This window comes from Chiloscyllium punctatum, unplaced genomic scaffold, assembly GCF_047496795.1.
Source record: "Chiloscyllium punctatum isolate Juve2018m unplaced genomic scaffold, sChiPun1.3 scaffold_774, whole genome shotgun sequence".
Lineage (NCBI taxonomy): Eukaryota > Metazoa > Chordata > Chondrichthyes > Orectolobiformes > Hemiscylliidae > Chiloscyllium > Chiloscyllium punctatum.
Genome location: NW_027310508.1, coordinates 29,731 through 42,204, shown reverse-complemented (window position 1 = coordinate 42,204; position 12,474 = coordinate 29,731). Strand labels below are relative to the sequence as shown.

Below are 12,474 nucleotides of genomic sequence, written 5' to 3'. Positions count from 1 at the left end.
GTGCAGGTCTGTGTGTGTGTGTGTGTGTGTGTGTGTGTGAGAGAGTGAGCTGGGACAGTGCAGGTCTGTGTGTGTGTGTGTGTGTGTGTGTGTCTGTGTGTGTGTGAGAGAGAGAGTGAGCTGGGACAGTGCAGGTCTGTGTGTGTGTGTGTGTGTCTGTGTGTGTGTGTGTGTGAGCGTGAGCTGGGACAGTGCAGGTCTGTGTGTGTGTCTGTGTGTGTGTGTGAGAGTGAGTGTGAGCTGGGACAGTGCAGGTCTGTGTGTGTGTGTGTGTGTGTGTGAGTGTGTGAGCGTGAGCTGGGACAGTGCAGGTCTGTGTGTGCGTGTGTGTGTGTGAGTGAGCTGGGACAGTGCAGGTCTGTGTGTGTGTGTGAGAGTGAGAGTGAGCTGGGACAGTGCAGGTCTGTGTGTGTGTGTGTGAGTGAGCTGGGACAGTGCAGGTCTGTGTGTGTGTGTGAGAGTGAGCTGGGACAGTGCAGGTCTGTGTGTGTGTGTGTGTGTGTGTGTGTGTGTGTGTGTGTGTGTGTGTGTGTGTGTGTGTGTGAGTGAGCTGGGACAGTGCAGGTCTGTGTGTGTGAGTGAGCTGGGACAGTGCAGGTCTGTGTGTGTGTGTGTGTGTGTGTGTGAGTGTGAGCTGGGACAGTGCAGGTCTGTGTGTGTGTGTGTGTGTGTGTGTGTGTGTGTGAGAGAGAGTGAGCTGGGACAGTGCAGGTCTGTGTGTGTGTGTGTGTGTGTGTGTGAGAGAGAGTGAGCTGGGACAGTGCAGGTCTGTGTGTGTGTGAGAGTGAGAGTGAGTGTGAGCTGGGACAGTGCAGGTCTGTGTGTGTGTGTGTGAGAGTGAGAGTGAGCTGGGACAGTGCAGGTCTGTGTGTGTGTGTGTGTGTGTGTGTGTGTGTGTGAGAGAGTGAGCTGGGACAGTGCAGGTCTGTGTGTGTGTGTGTGTGTGAGAGAGAGTGAGCTGGGACAGTGCAGGTCTGTGTGTGTGTGTGTGTGTGTGTGTGTGAGTGAGCTGGGACAGTGCAGGTCTGTGTGTGTGTGTGTGTGTGTGTGTGTGTGTGTGTGTGAGTGAGCTGGGACAGTGCAGGTCTGTGTGTGTGTGTGTGTGTGTGTGTGAGTGAGCTGGGACAGTGCAGGTCTGTGTGTGTGTGTGTGTGTGTGTGTGTGTGTGTGTGAGTGAGCTGGGACAGTGCAGGTCTGTGTGTGTGTGTGTGTGTGTGTGTGTGAGAGTGAGCGTGAGCTGGGACAGTGCAGGTCTGTGTGTGTGTGTGTGTGTGTGAGAGTGAGCTGGGACAGTGCAGGTCTGTGTGTGTGTGTGAGAGTGAGAGTGAGCTGGGACAGTGCAGGTCTGTGTGTGTGTGTGTGTGTGTGTGTGAGAGAGTGAGCTGGGACAGTGCGGGTCTGTGTGTGTGTGTGTGTGTGTGTGTGTGTGTGTGTGTGAGAGTGAGCTGGGACAGTGCAGAGTGAAAGTGTGAGTCTGTGAATGTGTCTGTGTGTGTGAGAGAGAGAGAGAGAGAGAGAGAGAGGGAGGGAGAGAGAGGGAGGGAGGGAGAGGGAGGGAGGGAGAGAGAGGGAGGGAGAGAGAGGGAGGGAGAGAGAGGGAGGGAGCTGACTGAGTCTTGGAGCTGACACACTGGGTCAAAGCTGCAGCGAGTGTCCATCTCTGGTTTCCATGTTCCTGATGTGAACATACACCGGGCTGCTGGGGTTAAGCTCTTGACCCGATGACAGTGTCAGTGAATGTCAGCCCTTTGACTCCCTCCCACTAACCCAGCTGCTGAGGGAGATCTTGTCTGAACAGCATTCTGTCAGTAAGTTCCTCCCCAGTCTGCCCTGTCACTCACTCAGTGACTGTGTACACAGACAATCAGTAACACTGACTGAGTTCCTCACAGACACCAGTCCCACTTCAGTTCCGTTCAAGACACACTGCAGCAACGAGGGAATTGAAATTCAATTCATTTAACAAATTAAACCCTCAGGACACAGAGTGTTATGTTCGACTGTGAGGGGAATGGAATGTTCCAATTATACAGAGCACTGGGAGGGGGGGTCACATCTACCTGGGCCCCCAGCCCTGGGCCAGGTTTCAGCTCTCTCAGCTGTGCCCTCTCTCATTGGCCCTGCAGACAAACATTCTCCTGAATCCACACTCGGGATGGTTCCCTCGTTCGGCCTGTAGTCAACCCCCCCCCTTTGAGCATGGGCTAAAATGGAGGAAAAGGCTGTTTCCAACCCAGTGACTGGAAGGAGAAGTTTGCAGCTTTCAAGGCAAGCTCCTGAGCTACAGTGAGGGTTGTATATACAGCGTGGTCTGGTTTCGGGGGTGGGTGGGGGGGCAATGGGATTGGGATGTTGTTGCTCGATGAGTAATCCAGAACGTCGGAAATGCTCTGGGACCCCTGTCTGAATCCCGAATGATAACCAGGAACCCACTGTCGCTGGTCACTGGAGGTACGGAGCTAAATTTGCTGATGACACAGCAATAGGGAGGAAGGTGAGTTGTGAAGAGGGCAGAAGGAGCTTCCAAAGGGGTGGAGATAGGCTCAGTAAGTGGGTACAGATCTGGCAAATCGAGTATAATGTGGGAAAGTGTCAAAATTGCCCGTTTTGTCTGAAAGAATCAAAAAACAGCACATTCCCTAAGTGGCAAAAGGTTTCACAACACTGAGGTGCTGTGGGATCTGGGTGTCCGAGTGCATGGGTCCCAGAAGGTGAGTCTACAGGGACAGTAAGAGGCCAGGAAAGCTGAGAGAATGTGCTGGTCTATTGTGAGGGGGAATTGAACCTCAGTTCCCCAGGTTATTGGGGAGCCTGCACCTGGATTACTGGGTACAGTACTGGGCAGTGTACTTACAGAAGGATGTTAATGTGCGGGAAGCAGTTCAGAGATGGCCTACTGCACTAAGGACTGGAATGGGGGGGGGGGGGGTTGCGCTCTGAGGAAAGGTTAGACAGGCTCAGCCCGTATCCTCGGGAGTTTAAAACAGTCAGAGGGGGCTGATTGGGACCGTATAAAATCCTCAGGGAGCTTCACCAGGTGGATGTGGAAAGGAGGGTTCCTCCTCTGGAAGACTCTCCAACTCACTGTCAATAGAAATGGCCTTTACTATTCCCCTTATCCACGCCCTTCTGGATGGGCTTATATAAACCTCTCTGAGGTCACCCCTCAACCTCCTACATTCCAGTGATAAAAAGTCCCAGCCTACCCTTCAATCCCGACAACCGTCTGGTAAACCTTTTCTGAAACCTTTCCTTTGTACAGCAGGGCGACCAGGACGGGACACAGTATTCCAAAAGTGACCTTAGCAGTGTCCAGTCCATCTCCGAGACTCAATGGGCTGAGCAATGAAGGCAAGTGTGCTAAACACCACCTTAACCCCCCCTGTCTCCCCTTTCAAAGAATCATACATGCAAACCCCTCAGTCTCTCTGTTCTACAGCATACCCAGGGCCCTACCATTACCTGGGTAAGTCCTGCCCTGGTTTGCTTTTATCCAAATTAAACTCCACCTGCCCCTCCACAGCCCACGGACTCAATCAATCACGATCCGTTTGTAATCTCAGATAATCTCCTTCACTCTTCACTCTCCCACCAAGTTTGGTGTCATCCTGCAAATATACAAACCATGCCTCCTATATTTTCATTGAAATCATTTCTCTAAATGAGAAACCACGAACCCAAGGATCCCTGTGGATCACTGCTGGTCACAGGCCTCCTGTCTGAAGAAACAACCCTCCAGCACCCCCCCCCCCCCCCCCCCCCCCACCTCTCAAACCAATTTTATATTCAATGAGCAAGCTCTCCCTGAATCCCAGGCGATCGAGCTTTACTAATTAGTCTACCATGCGGAATCTTGTCAAAGGCTTTACTGAACTCCAAACAAACAATGCCTACTGTTCTGCCCTAATCAATCTTGTGGTTACTTCCTCAAAGAACTCAATCAAGTTTGTGACTCGTGATTTCCCTCGCACAAAACCATGCTGACTATCCCTCGTCATTCCAAGCCTCTCCAAGTGCACGTAAATCCTATCTTTCAGAATTAGCTCCAGCAATTGACCCACCACTGATGTCAGGCTGACAGGTCTATCGTTCCAAGGCACCCCCCCTTCCAACCTTCCTTAAATAAAGGCACAACATTAGCCACCCTCCAGCACCTCCCCTGTGTTTATAGGTGATAGAAATATTTCTGTAAGGAGCCTTACAATTTCCTCCCTAACTTCCCACAACTTCCTGAGGTACACTTGGTCAGGTCCTGGAGACTTCACACTTCCTCTTCTGTCATATTAGCCGTTTTCAAAACATCGGTATTTGTTTCCCGAGTTCTCTAGCCTCCATTTCTTTCTGCACAGTAAAAACTGAAGTGAAATATTCATTTAATATCTCTCCCATCTGCTGAGGTTCAACACAAAGATGACCTCCTTGATCTTTAAGGTGCTCCCACTCTCTCTCTCTCTAGTTGCTCTTTTGCCATCAATGTACTTGTAGAATCTCTTTGGGTTACCATTACCCTTTCTTGCCAAGACTATCGCAAATGCCCCCTTTATCTTCCTCTTAAGAATGCCCCTCCACCCTTTGGACTCTTCAAGAGATTCATTTGATCCCATTTGAATGTGTCGATGATTTGGTTTTATCCCTGACTAGAACCTCAATGTCCTCATTAATCCATTGCTCCCTAATCTTCCCAACTTTATCTTTCACTCTAACAAGAAACTGGAAATCCCTTCCTCAAAAAAATAGCCGTGGATGCAGGATCCTGAAATCGTTTTGAGGCAGAGGTGGATAGATTCTCGATGATCGGGGATGAAAGATTCTCAGGGATGTGCAGGAAGGTAGAGCTGAGGTTAAAATCAGATCAGCCACAATTGTTTAGAACAGGAGCAAAGGGCTGAATGGCCTGGTGCCTGAAGAAGGACTTGAAACATTAACCGTGCTTCTCTCCATAGACTGCCAGACCTGCTGAGTTTCTCCAGCTATTTCTGTTTTTGTTTTAAGATCTTCGGCTTTTGCAGTTTTATATTCATCCAAATAAAGGTTTGGGAGAACAATCCATTTGGTTGACTCTTGGCCTTTGGGGACGGATATCTGCTGTGGTTACCTGGGTCTGACCTCCATGTGACTCCAGCCCCTCAGTAATGGGGTTTACCTTTCGGATACCCTGAAGTGGCATCGAGAGCAGTCAGTTGGGAGAGGGGCTCGGCCGAGCCAGTCAGTTGGGAGAGGGGCTCGGCCGAGCCAGTCAGTTGGGAGAGGGGCTCGGCCGAGCCAGTCAGTTGGGAGAGGGGCTCGGCCGAGCCAGTCAGTTGGGAGAGGGGCTCGGCCGAGCCAGTCAGTTGGGAGAGGGGCTCGGCCGAGCCAGTCAGTTGGGAGAGGGGCTCGGCCGAGCCAGTCAGTTGGGAGAGGGGCTCGGCCGAGCCAGTCAGTTGGGAGAGGGGCTCGGCCGAGCCAGTCAGTTGGGAGAGGGGCTAGGCCGAGCCAGTCAGTTGGGAGAGGGGCTAGGCCGACCTAGCCAGTCAGTTGGGAGAGGGGCTAGGCCGACCTAGCCAGTCAGTTGGGAGAGGGGCTAGGCCGACCTAGCCAGTCAGTTGGGAGAGGGGCTAGGCCGAGCCAGTCAGTTGGGAGAGGGGCTAGGCCGACCTAGCCAGTCAGTTGGGAGAGGGGCTAGGCCGACCTAGCCAGTCAGTTGGGAGAGGGGCTAGGCCGACCTAGCCAGTCAGTTGGGAGAGGGGCTAGGCCGAGCCAGTCAGTTGGGAGAGGGGCTAGGCCGACCTAGCCAGTCAGTTGGGAGAGGGGCTAGGCCGACCTAGCCAGTCAGTTGGGAGAGGGGCTAGGCCGACCTAGCCAGTCAGTTGGGAGAGGGGCTAGGCCGAGCCAGTCAGTTGGGAGAGGGGCTAGGCCGAGCCAGTCAGTTGGGAGAGGGGCTAGGCCGAGCCAGTCAGTCAGTTGGGAGAGGGGCTAGGCCGAGCCAGTCAGTTGGGAGAGGGGCTAGGCCGAGCCAGTCAGTTGGGAGAGGGGCTAGGCCGACCTAGCCAGTCAGTTGGGAGAGGGGCTAGGCCGACCTAGCCAGTCAGTTGGGAGAGGGGCTAGGCCGAGCCAGTCAGTTGGGAGAGGGGCTAGGCCGAGCCAGTCAGTTGGGAGAGGGGCTAGGCCGACCTAGCCAGTCAGTTGGGAGAGGGGCTCGGCCGAGCCAGTCAGTTGGGAGAGGGGCTAGGCCGAGCCAGTCAGTTGGGAGAGGGGCTAGGCCGACCTAGCCAGTGAACCAAACCAGAAACCGGCCATTGCTCATTCGCTGCCCTATCCAAGGAGACCAGAGGTATTTCTGTGAGCTGGCTTTCAGCCTTTCTATCCACCTGCTAATATTAGAGGCAGGAGGAGGGTCCCCTGAGGCCCTTGGTATAAATAGTCTGCTCTCTATGTTCTGACCATTTCTGGAAAGTGTTGAACGGGTTTGATGAATGGTTTGGATTGTGACAGTCCTGTTTGACACTTGTGTACAAACCTCTCTCAAATATCAAGAGGAGAGTCTGTGTGATTGTACCAGGGCTCGGAGTACGCAAGGCCACTCCACTCTGCCAGGGTCAAAACAAAAACACATCGTTTTCCCACAAACTGTGCACCTCCGTCAAGCTCTCAGTTACAAAACGCTGACTATATTTTTCAGAAAAGCCAGCCTTACAGTCTGCATACCAACGGGCAGGACCAGGTGAACAGTACAGACCGGGGTGCCCCACACTCCGAGTCGGCCGTGTGACAAACAGAAACAGCTCCTTCAGCACAAGAAATGAACGATCAAACTGTTTCCGAGCTGTAAGTTGCAATATCGCAGCTGAATAACTGCCCACTGCAGCAAAACACTTCATTCCGATCTGGTACAAGGCCAGACCCTCTCCATGGGAACAGGGACCAGCCAAGGGCATCACAATGGATCCTCAAATATCATCACAACACATTTCTGGTGATGGTTAAACCAATGGGAAAAGACATGGAGAGAAGGCTCAAATCCAGCACAGGTTTCACAGCAACTGTCATGTAGCCCCTTTACACAGGGGCCTAGTCTGATAACACAACAGGGTGTTGACAGAGAGACTCAGTGAGAGACCTCAACACCAGGTCCCAGCAGCTCAGCTTCGGACAGTAGCAAACATGACACTGCAGCAGTGTGTACCATCCCCCTCCCCCCCCTCTCCCCTCACCCCACCGACCCTCAGTAACAGCAGTGTATACCATCCCCCCCCCTCACCCCCCCCCCCCCCCCCACCGACCCTCAGTAACAGCAGTGTGTACCATCCCCCCCCCCCACCGACCCTCAGTAACAGCAGTGTGTACCATCCCCTCCCCCCCCCCCCCACCGACCCTCAGTAACAGCAGTGTGTACCATCCCCCCCCCCCCACCGACCCTCAGTAACAGCAGTGTGTACCATCCCCCCCCCCCACCGACCCTCAGTAACAGCAGTGTGTACCATCCCCCCCCCCCACCGACCCTCAGTAACAGCAGTGTGTACCATCCCCTCCCTCCCCCCCACCGACCCTCAGTAACAGCAGTGTGTACCATCCCCTCCCTCCCCCCACCGACCCTCAGTAACAGCAGTGTGTACCATCCCCTCCCTCACCCCACCCACCGACCCTCAGTAACAGCAGTGTGTACCATCCCCTCCCTCCCCCACCGACCCTCAGTAACAGCAGTGTGTACCATCCCCTCCCTCCCCCCCCACCGACCCTCAGTAACAGCAGTGTGTACCATCCCCTCCCTCCCCCCACCGACCCTCAGTAACAGCAGTGTGTACCATCCCCTCCCTCCCCCCACCGACCCTCAGTAACAGCAGTGTGTACCATCCCCTCCCCTCCCCCCCACCGACCCTCAGTAACAGCAGTGTGTACCATCCCCTCCCTCCCCCCCACCGACCCTCAGTAACAGCAGTGTGTACCATCCCCCCCCCCCACCGACCCTCAGTAACAGCAGTGTGTACCATCCCCTCCCCCCCCACCGACCCTCAGTAACAGCAGTGTGTACCATCCCCTCCCTCCCCCCCACCGACGCTCAGTAACAGCAGTGTGTACCATCCCCTCCCTCCCCCACCGACCCTCAGTAACAGCAGTGTGTACCATCCCCCCCCCCCCCCACCGACCCTCAGTAACAGCAGTGTGTACCATCCCCTCCCTCCCCCACCGACCCTCAGTAACAGCAGTGTGTACCATCCCCTCCCCCCCCCCACCGACCCTCAGTAACAGCAGTGTGTACCATCCCCTCCCTCCCCACCGACCCTCAGTAACAGCAGTGTGTACCATCCCCTCCCCCCCCCCACCGACCCTCAGTAACAGCAGTGTGTACCATCCCCTCCCTCCCCCTACCCACCGACCCTCACTAACAGCAGTGTGTACCATCCCCTCCCCCCCCCACCGACCCTCAGTAACAGCAGTGTGTACCATCCCCTCCCCCCCCACCGACCCTCAGTAACAGCAGTGTGTACCATCCCCTCCCCCCCCCACCGACCCTCAGTAACAGCAGTGTGTACCATCCCCTCCCCCCCCCACCGACCCTCAGTAACAGCAGTGTGTACCATCCCCTCCCCCACCGACCCTCAGTAACAGCAGTGTGTACCATCCCCTCCCCCCCCCACCGACCCTCAGTAACAGCAGTGTGTACCATCCCCTCCCCCACCGACCCTCAGTAACAGCAGTGTGTACCATCCCCTCCCCCACCGACCCTCAGTAACAGCAGTGTGTACCATCCCCTCCCCCCCCCACCGACCCTCAGTAACAGCAGTGTGTACCATCCCCTCCCCCCCCCACCGACCCTCAGTAACAGCAGTGTGTACCATCCCCTCCCTCCCCCCCACCGACCCTCAGTAACAGCAGTGTGTACCATCCCCTCCCCCCCCACCGACCCTCAGTAACAGCAGTGTGTACCATCCCCTCCCCCCCCCCACCGACCCTCAGTAACAGCAGTGTGTACCATCCCCTCCCCCCCCACCGACCCTCAGTAACAGCAGTGTGTACCATCCCCTCCCCCCCCCCCCACCGACCCTCAGTAACAGCAGTGTGTACCATCCCCTCCCCCCCCCACCGACCCTCAGTAACAGCAGTGTGTACCATCCCCCTCCCCCCCCCCACCGACCCTCAGTAACAGCAGTGTGTACCATCCCCCCCCCACCGACCCTCAGTAACAGCAGTGTGTACCATCCCCCCCCCCACCGACCCTCAGTAACAGCAGTGTGTACCATCCCCTCCTCCCCCCACCGACCCTCAGTAACAGCAGTGTGTACCATCCCCTCCCTCCCCCCACCGACCCTCAGTAACAGCAGTGTGTACCATCCCCTCCCCCCCCCCCCACCGACCCTCAGTAACAGCAGTGTGTACCATCCCCTCCCTCCCCCCCCACCGACCCTCAGTAACAGCAGTGTGTACCATCCCCTCCCCCCCCCCACCGACCCTCAGTAACAGCAGTGTGTACCATCCCCTCCCCCCACCGACCCTCAGTAACAGCAGTGTGTACCATCCCCTCCCTCCCCCCACCGACCCTCAGTAACAGCAGTGTGTACCATCCCCTCCCTCCCCACCGACCCTCAGTAACAGCAGTGTGTACCATCCCCTCCCCCCCACCGGACCCTCAGTAACAGCAGTGTGTACCATCCCCTCCCCCCCCCACCGACCCTCAGTAACAGCAGTGTGTACCATCCCCTCCCCCCCACCGACCCTCAGTAACAGCAGTGTGTACCATCCCCTCCCTCCCCCCACCGACCCTCAGTAACAGCAGTGTGTACCATCCCCCTCCCCCCACCGACCCTCAGTAACAGCAGTGTGTACCATCCCCTCCCTCCCTCCCCACTGACCCTCAGTAACAGCAGTGTGTACCGTCCCCTCCCTCCCTCCCCACCGACCCTCAGTAACAGCAGTGTGTACCATCCCCTCCCTCCCCCCCCCCACCGACCCTCAGTAACAGCAGTGTGTACCATCCCCCTCCCCCCCACCGACCCTCAGTAACAGCAGTGTGTACCATCCCCTCCCTCCCCCCCCCCCACCGACCCTCAGTAACAGCAGTGTGTACCATCTACAAGATACACTGCAGGAACTCCCCAAAGATCCTCAGGCAGCACCTTCCAAACCCACAGCCCCTTCCATCGAGAAGGACAAGGGGCAGCAGATACACGGGAACCCCACCCCCTGCAAGTTCCCCTCCGAGCCCCTCCCCATTCTGACTGGGAAATATCTCCTCGTTCCTTCAGTGTCACTGGGTCCGAATCCTGGAATTCCCTCCCTCAGGGACATTGTGGGTCTACCCACAGCACACGGCCTGCAGTGGGTCAGGAAGGCAGCTCCCCCCCCACCCTCTCAAGGGGGCAACTAGGGACGGGGTAATAAATACTGGACCTAGACAGTGAACACTCACATCCAATCAACAAATAACTACAACAAGAATTACACAAAACCTAACCACAATGAAGCCCCCTGTGCATTTTGAAATGTTTAGCCACCAAACTGGGGAGTGAAAAGATTTAAACATTCCCCAAAGGATGTTAAGAAGGTGGGAGTCACCATGGCACTTGGTCACATGGTTAAGGGAACAGAACTGGGTTTTGTTAAGATAAAACAATTCTGAACCACAAATGTGCTTTAGGAGACACTGGACACACCCAGGACAATACTGATGGATGAACATTATGTGACACAGCAACACGGGGAGCTTTCTGATCCCATGGAATTGATGGGATTAAGCTGCCCATGAAGATTGAACGGGCACAGTCCAATCACTGGCTGACTCCGACAGCAAAGTCCCTCTCTGATCCGATCCAACTGAAAGGGGTTGGGATGGGGGGGATGGGGAGGGGAGATAGAGAGAACATCGAGGACGAGCTGAAATGGGAGAGCTTCCCTAGTTGTGGGGGGTTTGGTCATGAATTTGAGAGATGCTGTTTCTACATAATGTTGTAAAATTGTTGTCAAATGGCAGCAGAACATTCAATGGGCTGGATGGAGGTGCCAATGTTCTGTTATTCTGTAACAGAGACGGTCCAAGGCAGGCTCTCTCTGATGATGCTATCAGCCAAGGGACTCCAAATCAATTTGATGAACTGTATGTAAATGAATGGGACTGGTTTAAAAAGCGAGAGTGGCTAACAGCACCTTTGGACAGCTGACTGAACAAAATATTTGTACAAAGACAATGCAATGTGGACCTGGGCAGGAGGCTGGTTGGTTCTTGTACATTTCAGAATGGTGACTGCTCACACAAAGGCAGCCTGGGAAACTCTGGCCTTACTGCTTGGATTCAATTCAATTCGATTCCCTACAGTGTGGAAACAGGCCCTTCGGCCCAACCAGTTCACACCAACCCTCTGAAGGCCAACCCACCCAGACTTCTGACCGATGCACCTAACACTACGGGCAATTTACCATAGCCAATTCACCTGACCTGCACATCTTTGGATTGTGGGAGGAAACCGGAGCACCCGGAGGAAACCCACGCAGACACGAGGAGAATGTGCAAACTCCACACAGAGAGTTGCCCAAGGCTGGAATCGAACCTGGGAACCCTGGTGCTGTGAGGCAGCAGTGCTAACCACTGAGCCACCGTGCCAGCCCTGCTGGGTCAGGAGGGGAGGTGAAGATTTTCCAGATCAGAACGATGCCAGCTGGTGGTTAGTGCCAGAGCACACTGCAGTGAGTTGGAGAATTACTGTGGTGGTGGGGTATTAGGGAGCTCCTGTCTCTGGGGAGATTGCTGACTCACCTTTGCATTGATCAGGGTCCACATCATTGTCACAGCATCGAGGCGATGGATGTCATTGAGAAACAGTCAGCCTAGACAAACACATGAAAGATGTTAGTGACATAAAAACACAGGAACATTTCCACATTGGCCTTGCTCTTATTAAAAACAGGATAACTTCAATTTCTACCTGTCCTTCGGAGGGCACTGGGGAACAATATAAAACAGACTGAGATGGAGCTGGGCACAGGAGGATCCCAACCTCCTGAACAAAAGAGGAGAGCTGAGTGGGTCAGTCAGACAGTGCTCTCAGTGGAGAACTGATAGGGAAAGATATTTAACATACTGAGCTGACACCAGAATTCACCACCAATTGGGGACGATGGAGAACACAAGGGTAACTTTCTTCCCCAGGGTTTGGCGCAGGGGGAATGGATCTCACCCCCCAGAGGGAGAAGGAAAGGCTGACAGTTCGGGTCCATTTAAGGTGAAGTTGGATAAACACGCACACAAGCTGAAATAACAAACATAATGAAATTATGTGAAAGCTTTTCCCGGCCCTTGGGACTCGAGCCTCAGCCTCAGCTGATTTAACGTGCACTTCTGTGCAGCAGAGTTTACACAAGGATGCCTTGGAGTAGAGTGTGCGCACAGGGGCTGGAGTAGCGAGTGTGCACAGGGGCTGGAGTAGAGTGTGCGCACAGGGGCTGGAGTAGAGTGTGCGCACAGGGGCTGGAGTAGCGAGTGTGCACAGGGGCTGGAGTAGCGAG

The 12,474-nt window shown here is 54.9% G+C and overlaps 1 protein-coding gene across 1 annotated transcript in view; it reads right to left on the bottom strand.

The window, feature by feature from the left end:
- Window positions 1-11,791, bottom strand: part of LOC140473900 (kelch domain-containing protein 3-like) — a 39,693-nt gene extending 27,902 nt beyond the window's left edge. The window contains exon 1 of the mRNA XM_072567653.1: window positions 11,726-11,791. Within this exon, the coding sequence (XP_072423754.1) occupies window positions 11,726-11,752 (27 nt within the window). The 5' untranslated portion in view covers window positions 11,753-11,791. The remainder of the gene's footprint in view (window positions 1-11,725) is intronic.
- Window positions 11,792-12,474: the final 683 nt, after the last annotated feature.